This window comes from Solanum dulcamara, chromosome 10 (assembly GCF_947179165.1).
Source record: "Solanum dulcamara chromosome 10, daSolDulc1.2, whole genome shotgun sequence".
Lineage (NCBI taxonomy): Eukaryota > Viridiplantae > Streptophyta > Magnoliopsida > Solanales > Solanaceae > Solanum > Solanum dulcamara.
In genome coordinates, this window is record NC_077246.1 from 69,356,765 (window position 1) to 69,371,224 (window position 14,460).

The 14,460-nt window shown below is 30.1% G+C and overlaps 3 protein-coding genes across 3 annotated transcripts; 2 read left to right on the plus strand and 1 right to left on the minus strand.

The window, feature by feature from the left end:
• Window positions 1–1,727: 1,727 nt before the first annotated feature.
• On the plus strand, window positions 1,728–4,999 carry LOC129871635 (40S ribosomal protein S27-2-like). The gene is made up of 4 exons (XM_055946594.1): window positions 1,728–1,835; window positions 3,974–4,075; window positions 4,167–4,195; window positions 4,664–4,999. The coding sequence occupies exons 1-4, from the start codon at window positions 1,833–1,835 to the stop codon at window positions 4,788–4,790; spliced, it is 261 nt and encodes an 86-aa protein (XP_055802569.1). The 5' UTR covers window positions 1,728–1,832; the 3' UTR covers window positions 4,791–4,999.
• Window positions 5,000–6,005: 1,006 nt separating this feature from the next.
• Window positions 6,006–7,473, minus strand: LOC129869919 (ethylene-responsive transcription factor LEP-like). The gene is made up of 2 exons (XM_055944486.1): window positions 6,875–7,473; window positions 6,006–6,339 (listed from the first exon to the last, which is right to left on the minus strand). Exons 1-2 carry the CDS (start codon window positions 7,471–7,473, stop codon window positions 6,006–6,008), a joined length of 933 nt encoding a protein of 310 aa, XP_055800461.1.
• A 4,339-nt stretch (window positions 7,474–11,812) lies between these two features.
• Window positions 11,813–13,276, plus strand: LOC129869920 (ethylene-responsive transcription factor LEP-like). The gene is made up of 2 exons (XM_055944487.1): window positions 11,813–12,411; window positions 12,949–13,276. Exons 1-2 carry the CDS (start codon window positions 11,813–11,815, stop codon window positions 13,274–13,276), a joined length of 927 nt encoding a protein of 308 aa, XP_055800462.1.
• The last annotated feature ends 1,184 nt before the right edge of the window (window positions 13,277–14,460 follow it).

A 14,460-nucleotide genomic window follows, 5' to 3' on the forward strand; every position in this document is an offset into this window, starting at 1 on the left:
CTAAAGAATGTTAAAAATTAAATATTATCCTTTAAAAATGTCATCGCGTGAAAATTAATGTAAGCTCACTTGGTTCCTTATATTCTTACCAAATTTCAATTTATGAGGTCTTTTTTTTTTTGTGTCTATTTTACCTTTTTATTATTCTAAAAATAAATGTAAATTTGTACTTGTCAAAGCAAAAAAATAAAATAAAATTTATTAATATCTCTTATTATTAAGCATCACTAATTAATTCTAAATTCATTTTCTAACGAGTGTGATGACTTATAATAATTAAAGATTATATAATAAAATTTTATTTTTTTTAGAATTGTGACAAATTAAACACTAACAACTAAATATTAATGAAGGAAGTACCAATTATGATATAGGTTATACATACTGTTAGGAGTAATTCGGTTACTTCAGTAAATTATTCTCATATTTATTTATGAGGAATAAATAATGGCAAGACTATTTAATAATTTTTTATTATTAATAGATGTTTGTTTGATTGGAAAAAAATAGAATATACAATCTATAATCTCTCTCTCTCTCTCTCTCTCTATATATATATATATATATATATATATATAATTGTATCGTGGTTTAGATTGAATAAATTGTGACTTTTTTGTAAAAGAAAATTTATGGTCTTTCATGAAAACCTTGAAAAAATATGGAGAAAGATAAATGTATCATTTTATTATTTATTTTGTGATTGATAATTTCAAAATTGTTGTCTCATATTGAGTGTGATATAAAATAATAGTATTGATAATTTCAAAATTGTAATAAGAAAATAATAGGAAATTTAGGATAAAATAATTTTACAAATATTATAAAATTTTAATTTTAATTTTACCAATCAGTGTGCCATCAAATTAGGTTTACCAACAACAATAAATAAGTATTTCCTGGAAATTATTCTCATTCTAATTTTTCGGCTTTAAAATTTGATTTATGACCATTTCTAGTGGCAAGATTGTGGTTTTGTGGCAATTAGGATTTAGGACAATTGTTTGTAAATAACTAGACATTAAGGATTTGATTGTAAAGAGATTATTATTAAAGCTTTGAATTATTTTTTTCCTTCTAATTAAGGTGGAAATATTTATAAATTAACCAAGATTTAATGACAAGAATTATTTTAAGATAAATGTCATGTTTTCATTATATTTAGTCACAATACATAAACACATTACTTAATTTGTATTTATGTCCTCTAATTTTGGATAAGCACGTACAAATAAGTACTTAAATTTATATAAAATTAAACAAGTAAATATACGTATTTTATGTGACATAATACACGTACTACACCACATAGGACACGACTTGCCACAAATGATGCATATATCTATTTTTTTAACTTTATACAAGTTTAAGCATTACGTACACACACAAATTTGAAAAACATAGATATAAGCTAATATCAAATTAAATAACATATTTATATATTATGCCTTATATTTATAAATATCATATGGAAATAAAATTTTACTTTTATGAAACTTTTAAATGTGAAATTTTTATTTAAAAAGTTTAAATTTCATATAAATTACACTAAAAAAAATTCTTAAAGAAAAATTATGGGGTAAAAAAGGGCAATTTCTGGAAGTGTAGAGAGAAAAGTAGAAATATAAGTAAGTCGGCCCAGAGAATAAGAAACCTCAAACAGACGGGCCAGATTAAATATTTCACAGATCAACGGCCCACAACCTTGGCCATACACTATATATTTTTACAAAACCCTAATTCGCACTTCTCTCACACCATCTCCATCTTCCCTGCGACAGCCCTCTCACTCTCTTCAGAGTTTCTAGGGTTTCTCGTTTCAGCTAGAGAAAATGGTGAGTTATCTTTTCGATCTACTTTTTTTTGTTGTTTTCTGTATTTGCATTCATATATGGTTTTCTCAACAATTAGTTCAAAGCTACGCATCAATTGTTATGATTATTGTTTCAGCCTAAGCAAAAAATAAATAAATTATTGTTATAGCTTCTCCATTTGCTTCTGTATTGCATTCCTATATGATTTTCTCAACAATCAATTAGAAATTACGCATCATTTCTTATGATTTTTGTTATAGCCTAAGCAAAAAAATAAGAATTTTTTTGTTATAGTTTCTCCATTTACTTTTGTATTTCCATTCGCATATGATTTTCTCAACTATCAGTTCAAATTTACGCATCAATTGTCATGTTTATTGTTTTAGCTCAAGCAAAAAATAAATCTATTATTGTTATAGCTTCTCCATTTACTTTTTATTTGCATTCGTATATGATTTTCTCAACAATCAGTTCAAAATTACGCATCGATTGTTATGATTATTGTTATAGCCTTAGCAATAAATAAATAAATTATTGTTATAGCTTCTCCATTTGCTTCTGATGCATTCGTATATGATTTTCTCAACAATCAGTTTGAGATTACGCATCAATTGTTATGATTATTGTTATAGCCTAAGCAAAAAAAATAAATTATTGTTATAGCTTCTCCATTTGCTTCTGTATTTGCATTCGTATATGATTTACTCAACAACCAGTTCAAAATTACGCATCAATTGTTATGATTATTGTTCTAGCCTAAGCAAACAAAAAAAATTGTTATAGCCTTCTCCATTTGCTTCTGTATTTGCATTCGTATATGATTTTCTCAACAATCAGTTTGAAATTACGCATCAATGGATAAGATTATTTTATAGCCTAAGCAAAAATAAATAAATTATTGTTATAGCTTCTGTATTTGCATTTGTATATGATTTTCTCAACAATCAGTTCAAAATTACGCATCAATTGTTATGCTTATTGTTTTAGCCTAAGCAAAAAATAAATCTATTATTGTTATAGCTTCTCCATTTGCTTCTGTATTTGCATTCGTATATGATTTTCTCAACAATCAGTTCAAAATTAGCATCAATTGTTATGATTATTGTTACAGCGTAAGCAATAAATAAATCAATTATTGTTATAGCTTCTCCATTTGCTTCTGTATTTGCATTCGTATATGATTTTCTCAACAATCAGTTCAAAATTAGCATCAATTGTTATGATTATTGTTACAGCGTAAGCAATAAATAAATCAATTATTGTTATAGCTTCTCCATTTGCTTCTGTATTTGCAGCTTTCGTATCTGATTTTCTCAATAATCACTTCAAAATTACGCATCAATTGTTATGATTATTTTTATAGCCTAAGCAAACAAAAAATTATTGCTATAGCTTCTCCATTTACTTCTGTATTTATTTGCATTTTGTATGATTTTTTCAACAATCAGTCCGAAATTATGTGATTTTCTCCCACTTGCTTCTGTATTTATGTTCATATATGATTTTTCTCAACAAGTAGTTAGTAATTAGGTCATCAATTGCTGTGATTTTCTCAACAACCAGTTAGAAATTACGCATCAATTGTTATTATTTTCTCAACAATCAGTTAGAAATTAGTTGAGGTGCACAATCAGTTAGAAACAAACAATAAACGATTTCTTTATCTGTTTTAGCCTCTTGGTGGGCAGAGTTACCTGTTCCTGTGGAATGATTTGAGGTGTGTGCAAGCTGGCCTCAACATCTAGGTTATACAAAACAATCAGCTAGAAATTACACATCAATTGTTGTGATTTTCTCAACAACCAGTTAGAAATTGTGCATCAATTATTGTGATTTTCTCAACAATCAGCTAGAAACTGTGCATCAATTGTTGTGATTTTCTCTACAATCAGCTAGAAATTACGCATCAGTTGTTTTGATTTTCTCTACAATCAGTTGAATTACGCATCAATTGTTATGATTTTCTCTACAATTAGTTAGAAATTATGCATCCCTTGTTATGATTTTCTCACCATCAGTTAGAAATTCCGCATCAATTTTTATGAATTTATCAACAATTAGTTAGAAATTACACATTTATTGTTATGATTTTCCAACAATCAGTTAGAAATTACACATCAATTGTTTAATGTGCATCTGTTAATTAAAATTTTTTGTAGGGTCTTCCAAATGACCACGACTTGTTGAATCCATCACCAGAGTTTGAAAAGAAGAAGCACAAGCTCAAACGTCTTGTTCAGTCCCCAAACTCTTTCTTCATGGTGCGTTTTTTTTTAATTCAAAAATGATCCCATTGTTCATGTATGGTTTTGGATTTTGACGTTTATGTGTGATTTTGGATTTTGTCGGCAGGATGTGAAGTGCCAAGGCTGCTTTAACATGTAAGATCCTTGTCTTTTTTTTTTTCAATGTAGTTTAGTACTTCTATTTCATTTTATGCACACTACTGCTGTTTAGAATCCTGATGCGTTTCCTTGAATTGCAAGTTATTGCCACTTAATGACATTTATTCCAAAAAATGTGGAGAATCTGTCTGAATACACTGAAAATTAATTAGTCTATGCCTGAATTCACTATTAAAATTAAGTAGTTCGACACTCCTATGATCTCTGAATCGCGACTGTTGTGACTTTTGGAATTTTACTCCAGAAAATTTGGATAATCAATGTTTGTATTGACATTGAAAACTAAGTATGGTTTATGCCTGAGTTCATGATAAAAAGTACAGTGACCCTCATATGGTGCGCTTACTCCGAATCTTTTCACAACATTGCTCAATTAGATGGAATAGTGTGAGTGTGATTATTACGAGTGCACTGTTTCTGATGTTGTATATTTCAAACATGCAGAACAACTGTGTTCAGCCATTCCCAGACCGTGGTCGTTTGTGGAAACTGCCAGACTGTGTTGTGCCAGCCTACCGGTGGTCGTGCTAGACTTACTGAGGGATGTTCTTTCAGGAGAAAGGGAGACTAGAGAAGATAGTAATCTTTTTAGAATTGAATTTTAACATTCAAATGGGAATTTTGGTGCAGTACTCTATTTTCTTATTTAATATTTAGACTTAATTAAGAACAAATGTTTTTGAGTCTAGTATGACTTGATTATGTTATGTTTCTTATTTTTGTTATCCCTTTGAAATTGGATTGTTAAATGTTCTCTTATGTGTTGGTTCCCTGGGATTACTCATCTGTTCTTTTACGTACTTGTTCCGTGCAACACAATGATCCTGTTTTTCCCTTCCCACCTTGTATGGACTGTCGATCTAATTCTCATATGAACTATTAAATAGGGGGTTGTTGCATCGGCCCATTAATTTCGTTGATTCACCCGCACATGTTTTTGGGCAAGATCGATAAACATGGTCTTCATTTTAGGAGCTGTTATTGTAATTGCATTTTCTCTTTCCATGCTTGCTTGTATATGTTCAGTGGAATTTAGAACTCATTGATGGTTTTGTGCTCATCTTGAACTGTAAACTGGTTTATAGATGATGGGGATGAGAAAAAAGGCTGCTGTTTGTTCTGTTTCCCTTTCGTCTTGAATCTTGATGCTAGTTGGCTAACTTTTGGGCAAAGTTGGTTTCTATTTAAAACTAGAATATTCATGTTTATATCAACATCTTTATCTATATTCTAGTTTTAATTACAATATTGTTGTTCATATGTTTCTTGTAAATGCAGAGACAGACTTCACATATTTATCAACAAATAAAACCATATTGTTTACTGTGCGAGTCTCTTTAGCATTAATTTTCGTATCCAAATCGAACGACTCGTACCCCTGTTTGTGGTGTCTGAAAAAATTGCCTGTATTTTTCTACTATAACTCTTGTGGTGAGGGTTCAAGTGAATGTTGATAGATATAGTAGAGGTTTGTAATTCCATTTCTACCCAGTTTTGAGCAATGACATTTCTTGAGATGTCATTATTTTTGTTGAGAGTTGCCATATGTTAATTATAATACATGTCTTTATATACCTTTTCCCATTCTAAATTAGTTGTCATATTTTACGGCAATAATTAATGCGATCTAATTAAGAAGACAGAAAAAGGACGTAAAAGAAATTATATTAATCGTCGTTTGCACACAATGCAATCTCCAATTTTAATGTTTGGTGAAAATACAAGTACAATCGAAAAGAAAAAACCAAATTCTTCATGTTGAGATGTGAGTATTTTGCTCTCTTATTTATGAGAACCAATGACTAAAACTGTTATTGTTGGATTCATCTTGCAGTGGCTGTAAACAATCATCAAAACCAAAATAGTTAAAACTCCCAGCTGTTGCTGTTGTTGTTGTACTGCTTGTTGTAGTGATTGTACTTCCTCCATATTGATATTCATTATTTGTATCAATTATCATATCATTCAAAAGGCCATTGCTACTGTTAAATCCCATTTCTGAAATTGTTGTTGTTGGAAATCGACTACTTTGATCACTCAAGTAGCAGAAGTTGCCACTGCTTGTTATATCCTCTGGCAATGGTGGCAATTCTGTTGATGTAGTATTGTTACTATCGTACCTGTTGTTAAAGGATAGTCAGTTGAACAACCTTTATCGGAAAATTATATTGTGCATATTGGTCGAATTTTTTTTTAATACATAAAGAGAAAATAGTCAAAAACACATCAGAAGTATCACAGTTTTACGAGTTTCCTACCTGAACCATCACTATCGTTCAAGTTGAGAAAAGGAACAACTGATAGTTCAACCATATTTTGATAAATGGTTGGTGATAATTCAGGTAAGAAAAGTGAATATTTGATAGTTCAGGTAGAAAATTCGCAAAATCATTAACTTATTAAATCTTGAACATTATTAGGGTAGTTCCTGATTTAACATCGGAGATAGTACTACAATTCATTTTGGTATTAGTGGAGGTACATATTTCAGGTTCAATACCTATCTCCACATATTACCAAAAAATAATATTTTCCACGTGCTTGGTCTAAGAAAAAGTCAGACAGTGTTTTTAGATGAAATAATTAAACAATTAAAAGTATGTTTTCTATGACAGTTTAATCTTTTGCATGAAATTATAAAAAACAATTCAATACCTGTAACCACCTTCCATATGCGTGTCGTAGTTGGGGTTATAGTATTGTTGTAACGCAAAATCTCCACCATCACCATCACCACCACAGTTGCCTCCGACATTATTCATGTCGCTGATGGAAAAATGATTGAAGTGGGCCCCGTATTCGACGTTAGGAACAGGAGCATTGTCGGTCTGACCAAAGACCAATAATTGTTGTTGTTGGTGGTGGTAATGGTGATGATGATGATGTGATTCGTCGTCCGGAGAAACTATACAAGTAACCGAATTGCCATGTGGCATGTCAGAGTAGACAAAGTTAGTCCGAATTGGTTTGTTAGATTTGTTGTTAACACGCATGGAACGTGCAGCTCTATCATAAGCCAAAGCAGCTTCTTCAGCAGTGTCAAATGTTCCAAGCCAATGCCTTTCTTTTGTATTTGGATCTCTTATCTCCGCAGCGTATCGTCCCCATGGCCTTCGTCTCACTCCCAAATATCGAAAATTGCTCTGTTGTTCCTCTGCTTTTTGTTTGACACTTTGAGTACTAGCAACATTGTTCTTTCTTGGTTTTGTGCTCTTATTAGTTGATGAAGAAGTGGATGATTTCATCAAATCCATTTTGAATTTTTTTCTATGGAACGTTTAAATTCTGAATTCGCCTCTGTTAGTCTGTTGATGGATTGAGAAAACAGGGATTTTCTGACAAGAAATTGAGATAGAGATACAAATTCTTTTTGTTTAGTGTACTTAGATGATTGAGATGTTTTTTTTCTTGACTAAACAGTGGCTGTTGCATACAAATATATATAGAGTGACAATCATTAAAAATGTTCATTATTTTAAACTATGTAAGTTTAGTAGTAAAAATCTATTAATTATGAATAATGATTACATCAAGTGATGTTGCAAGTCTTAGGACTTCTTGATGTTAATCATGTTATGGGCTTAAGTCTTATGTGTTGCTCCACATTTTTTTCTTTTGGTAATTATTCGGTATTCAAAATTTATTGGCTCAATTAATCTGGACTTGCATTATGTACCATTTATTAAAGAAGAACATGGTCCTTACTATCCTCCGTTCTCGCTTCTCGAGACTTCTACTTAAAAGTGGATAGATCCACTCTTGGTACCTACAATTATAGTGTTTAAAATGAAAGTTCGTCTTGTGATCAAATCTTATTGTAAATGAAGTTAACTTGTATTTTGGGACCAAGGACGGAGTTAGGGAGGCAAAGAGGTTCATTAGAATCTCCTTAGTCATAAAATTACAATGTGTATACATTAGATGGATCAAGAGTATTATCTATTGATTCATGCGAATTCAGTAGTTTTGCACATACAATATATTAATTAGTAATAATTATATATTTTATAATTGTGAGTTCAGTCATTATTGTTTATTAACATGGACTTGTTTTAGAAATTTATAAATTTCAAATCACGAATCTCAAATTATTGGATATAAAAGTATGATATATTTAAGCCAATGAGCTAAATGATTGCATGCTCATCAAGCTTCTATATTCCAAATGATGACTCAAGTATACGCACTCTTATTTAGCAATCATTAGGTGCATTTAGCTATCTTGGAATTTCTCATATCAAATTGGATTTTGTAAAGAAGTTTTTTAATTGATTATTAAATTTATATAATCAATTAAATGGAACTAATTTGTTATTATATGGAAAGAGTGGGCCTTGATTTTCAAGATGTTTGTATGATTAATAGTATCTGGTCAAGTTTTTTACTAATTATAAGAGCTATATCACATTCACATGTTACACAAAATCACAAGTAAATAATGATCACTAGAGTCAATATATTTATTTTTAAATGTAGACCCAAGATACCCTTTTTTTTCCTCCTTTTTTTTTTTCTCGATATCCATTATCCATATTAAATTTTAACTAAATTATAATTTACGTATTACAAAGTCCATTTCTAGAGGTGACACTAGCTCTCAACATGATTTTTTTCATTTTGAGAATCTCAAATCCAAAATTTTTGATTAAGAATTGCAATCATCCCACCGTAATTCAAATTGGTTAAGACTCAAAGTTTTTGATTATATATAAAGAAAATTTATGTTCAAATTTCATTATTTTATGTGGTCATATTATATGATAATCATGTTCTTGATTTGTGCTTCATGTGGACAAAAGTATATTTTAATGTTTTGTGCATGTTATTCCAACATGACTCAATCCTTATACAAAGTTATTTGACCCTATATTTGAAAAATCAAAGAATAAAAAGAAAAGTTTTTTTTTAAAAAAAAATAATCTATGTTTGCTTTAATCAGTGGAAAATAATTAAAATGAGTTAGTTAGCCTCTTTGTTCAAGATACTGAAAATGCTTAAAGCAAGCACATAGAATTATTTTTATTTACTCAAGGGCTAGTGATATTACTACAAATAATCATTATTTTGCCAAATTTGCAACTATATTGTACCATAGCTTTAATGAGTTGTGCTTTTGCTGTGACTGGATGAAAATTATTTGACATGATTAAATTTAAATATATTAATATAAGTGGCACATGAATTTGAACGCTATGTTGAATGTTCGCAATCATTTTATCATTTTAAGTCTTGAGTTCCTAATTAAAATTCTCATATGAAATTTGAACAAGAGCATCGATGGAAATCGACTTAAAAAGACGCTTTTAACTTTTTGATAGAGTAACATCATGCTAAGGTTGACGTCATACTTAATGCCATGAAATGATTGAGAATGTAGTATATATTACAAGGTTGAAATAATTTTATTTTTTTTGACTTGTATCAACTCTGACTGTTCAAGATAATTTGTGCATATATTGTCTATTTCATGATCACTTATTACCTCCTACCAAAATAAGTATTGAAACATGAAAAAAGAAGTAAAAAGAAATTACCTAATATGTTTTAATCAATTAATTCTTAATATATTTTCGTATCTTCTAGTATGGAAGAAGGTTTGAGTTGTTTACTTAGGGGTTGGTTGTTGGTTAGGAGGCGATTTGTTTATGTACTAAATTTTATATAATTTGTATCATGTTTGATAGCATTTTTTTGTTATGTATAGATTCACCAAATATGGTACTTGGTTAGTAATTTAGAATCTCACGTAACTAATACATGTATAAGGTAAAAGAAATTTTATGTATTATTTTATTCAGGATAAAAGATAGAATAACTAATATTCCATCAGTTTTATTTTACTTAGCCCCTATAGCAAAACTATATATTTTTATTTTACTTATCTATTTTAGCAAATCAAGAGAGTTTTATAAGTTTTTTCCCCATCTACCCTTAGCATTAAATAATTATATAAAGTAGTGGTGGTCAAATAATTTAGTGTTTCAAAACATCATTAATAAGATTAGTTTAGTAAAATACACCTCTAATCAAAGATTTTTTAAGGGATCGATAGGTCAACAAGGGTCAAGTAATATGAAACGGATGAAATACACAAATAATTAATTCATGCATAATTAATATCTCTATATATAACTAATTCGTATATTATTATTATCCGCATAACTCTAAACGAGCAAACAAATGATCCCTAAGTAATTTAAGAAAAGTCATTTGGATTATTTTAAAGAAATTTCTTATTGATTATATTAGCCCTTTTTTCAAATTATTCTTCTAATTATTTTTTCTTGGGATGGGCGGTGCTAGGTGAATGGCAATTATTTGTTGGCATGGCATGCATTGAAGACACAAGAATGCACATGATTATAATGATGTGAAGGTAATATATAATCATAATTAGCATGATGATCAAATGAGTACTTAAGGCAATGTTTGTGGAACCCATTTGGATTTAGGAAGAAATATTTGGAGGGCCTAACCTAATTTATGGGTTAATGAATATTATTGTACTTAATTTGGCTAGAAAGATTTTCCTATGTAGTTATTATATTAATCTCTACCCCAACAATGATCATATTTATTAGAAGGTGCAAGCAGCATGCGTTTGAAAAAAAAATGTGAGAAGATCGTTTGAGATAGTTTAAATATGTTATATGTCAACATATAAATATATCGATTTATAGGTTTAAAATTATGGACGTGATCAAAAATCACACAGAAGAAAATTTTCTCGTAAGATCTATATGTTTTAGATTTGTTAAAGAACTTCTATTGCTATAATTATTTATCTTACTTTTAACTTTTAATCTATTTAAGTATGATAATGATATGAAGTGAGCATAAATAAAAAAGTAAAGAATTCATATAACTCAACTTGTTTGCGACTGAAGAGTAATCATTTTTGTTGTATTCATTTGTTTGAAGTTGACTTAACCAATTCGTATACGTACTGTTGAAAATTCATAAAGGAGTATTCTATCCCATTTGCTTATACTTCAATTATTCAGATCTGAATCATTAAATCTATTTATTTTTTACGCTTAAATTTTCATTATTGAGATCATAATCATTAAACGTTTGTGTTTTTTATATGTTACAACCACTTATAAATCTGAAGATTAAACTCTTATCGCAAAATCTTAATATTACTTAGATGTTAATTCAAACAAAAAAAAATTACAAAGAAGACAATTCACCAATTTGATCCATTCATTGCTACTTATATCGTCTATCATTATCAATTATCTCCATCGCCTTTAGTGAATATAACTTGAAATTTAAACTAAACCATAAAATAACTAGAATTGAGCCCACAACATGATTAACATCAGATAGTCCTAAGACTTGCAATATCACTTGAAGTAATCATGATTCATGATTGACAAAAATTGTACTACTAAACTTGGATAGTTTAAAATAATACTTAACACTATTTTTAAGACTCTATATATTTGTATGGAACATCCACTATTCAGTCAAGGAAAACACACATCCTAATCTATTTCTTTTTCTGGTCAGAAAAGCTCTGTTTTCTCAATTTATCGACCAACAGAAACGACTTCAGAATTTAAACGTTCCATAGAAAAAAATTCCAAAATGGATTTGATGAAATCATCCACTTCTTCATCAACTAATAAGAGCACAAAACCAAGAAAGAACAATGTTGCTAGTACTCAAAGTGTCAAACAAAAAGCAGAGGAACAACAGCGCAATTTTCGATATTTGGGAGTGAGACGAAGGCCATGGGGACGATACGCTGCGGAGATAAGAGATCCAAATACAAAAGAAAGGCATTGGCTTGGAACATTTGACACTGCTGAAGAAGCTGCTTTGGCTTATGATAGAGCTGCACGTTCCATGCGTGTTAACAACAAATCTAACAAACCAATTCGGACTAACTTTGTCTACTCTGACATGCCACATGGCAATTCGGTTACTTGTATAGTTTCTCCGGACGACGAATCACATCATCATCATCACCATTACCACCACCACCAACAACAATTATTGGTCTTTGGTCAGACCGACAATGCTCCTGTTCCTAACGTCGAATACGGGGCCCACTTCAATCATTTTTCCATCAGCGACATGAATAATGTCGGAGGCAACTGTGGTGGTGATGGTAGTGGTGAAGATTTCGCGTTACAACAATACTATAACCCCAACTACGACACGCATATGGAAGGTGGTTACAGGTATTGAATCGATTTTTATAATTTCATGCAAAAGATTAAACTGTCATAGAAATCATACTTTTAATTGATTAATTATTTCATCTAAAAACATTGTCTGACTTTTTCTTAGACCAAGCACGTGGAAATTATTATTTTTTGGTAATATGTGGAGATAGGTATTGAACCTGAAATATCTACCTCCACTAATACCAAAATTGAATTGTAGTACTATCTCCGATGTTAAAGCAGGAACTATCCTAATAATGTTCAAGATTTAATAAGTTGATAGTTTAGGTAGAAAACTCGCAAAATCATTAAATGTTCACTTTTCTTACATGAATTATCACCAACCATTTATCAAAACATGGTTGAACTATCAGTTGTTCCTTTTCCCAACTTGAGCGATGGTGATGGTTCAGGTAGGAAACTTGCAAAACTATGATACTTCAGATGTGTTTTTTGATCATTTTCTCTTTATGTATAAAAAGAAAATTCGACCTATATGCGCAATATAATTTTCCGACGAAGGTTGTTCAACTGACCATCCTTTAACAACAGGTACGATAGTAACAATACTACATCAACAGAATTGCCACCATTGCCAGAGGATATAACAAGCAGTGGCAACTTCTGCTACTTGAGTGATCAAAGTAGTCGATTTCCAACAACAACAATTTCAGAAATGGGATTTAGCAGTAGCAATGGCCTTTTGAATGATATGATAATTGATACAAATAATGAATATCAATATGGAGGAAGTACAATCACTACAACAAGCAGTACAACAACAACAGCTGGGAGTTTTAATTATTTTGGTTTTGATGATTGCTTACAGCCACTGCAAGATGAATCCAACAATAATAGTTTGGGTTATTGGTTCTCATAAAATCAAATAATATCCTTTGCAGACGAATTAAATATGTGAGGGGTATTGTAAGTGACATTACTGTCATGATCTATTGAGATGTAGCGTTTTTTCGCTCCTATTCAAAAACAAATTGTATCATTGTCTCTGGTAGTTTAATTTAGCACGACGATCTCCTTTGTAATGGGCCTTATGCAACGTGAGTCCAGATTAGTCAAACCTTAACTCGTGTTAATTTCTCCTTGTGCTGGTTGTTATCTTCTCAATTGTTTGGTCTTACTAATTAGTGATGCAATTTCATCATCCTTATTGAAGTGAATGAATGTGTAACAAGTTTATAATTTATTTTTGACTATTATAATCTCACTCTCTTTTCTTGATAATTCTGGTTATTGATTTGTTAAATGTTTTTAATTATTTTTTTAGTTAATGAAAATTATTGTAATTTTTTTAATCTGTATTTGATATAGAATAAGACCGCTTTAAAAATAAATTCTTAACATTGTAAAGAAATAAGTTCGAAGAATAGAAGATTATTATACTTGTTAGGGCTATACAGGGCAAACCGATAAACCGCACCAAACCGACAAACCGAACCAAACCGAAAAAAAACCCCGACTAGTGGTTTGGTTTGACTTGGTTTGGTGTTTGAAAAAAAAAATCCGACCATTATAGGGTTGGTTTGATTTTAACTAAAAAAAGTCAAACTGAATCCAAACCGACCCGATTATAGATATACTACTTTTAAATTATGTTGTACATAAAAATATTTATTAAAATATAATTTATAAATATTTTTTTAAAATTTTTCATAACTTTTGTTTTCTTTCTTACATTTAGATTTGGACTTGAGAAGCCCATCTAAATATTATACAAAAAAAACCTATCTTATAAAGTTATATTATAAAGTTAAAACTTCAAACAGTGTTCTGCCTCCATTTTATATGTTAATATTTTGTACTAGAACTCTTTTTAAGAAGCACTGTTCTGTGCTTTTTATTAGATACTATGAAAAATCTGAGAAACTCGAAAAAACCAAAAAAATCTGAAAAACCTGAAAAAATTTGATATCGAAAAACCCGACTTTTATTGGTTTGGTTTGGTTTGGTTTATAGATTTAATAACCCGACACAAATGGTTTGGTTTGATTTGTAAAAAATCCGAACCAACCCGGTCCATGTACACCTGTAATAGCTGTAATAGAG

Excerpts from the sequence above, each read along its gene's own strand:
- LOC129871635 (XM_055946594.1), top strand. Across the intron at positions 4,076-4,166 it reads CCCCAAACTCTTTCTTCATG|GATGTGAAGTGCCAAGGCTG; the intron begins GTGCGTTTTTTT and ends TTTTGTCGGCAG. Across the intron at positions 4,196-4,663 it reads TGCCAAGGCTGCTTTAACAT|AACAACTGTGTTCAGCCATT; the intron begins GTAAGATCCTTG and ends TCAAACATGCAG.
- LOC129869919 (XM_055944486.1), bottom strand. The coding sequence starts at position 7,473 with ATGGATTTGATGAAATCATCCACTTCTTCATCAACTAATAAGAGCACA. Across the intron at positions 6,340-6,874 it reads CATATGGAAGGTGGTTACAG|GTACGATAGTAACAATACTA; the intron begins GTATTGAATTGT and ends CTTTAACAACAG.
- LOC129869920 (XM_055944487.1), top strand. The coding sequence starts at position 11,813 with ATGGATTTGATGAAATCATCCACTTCTTCATCAACTAATAAGAGCACA. Across the intron at positions 12,412-12,948 it reads CATATGGAAGGTGGTTACAG|GTACGATAGTAACAATACTA; the intron begins GTATTGAATCGA and ends CTTTAACAACAG.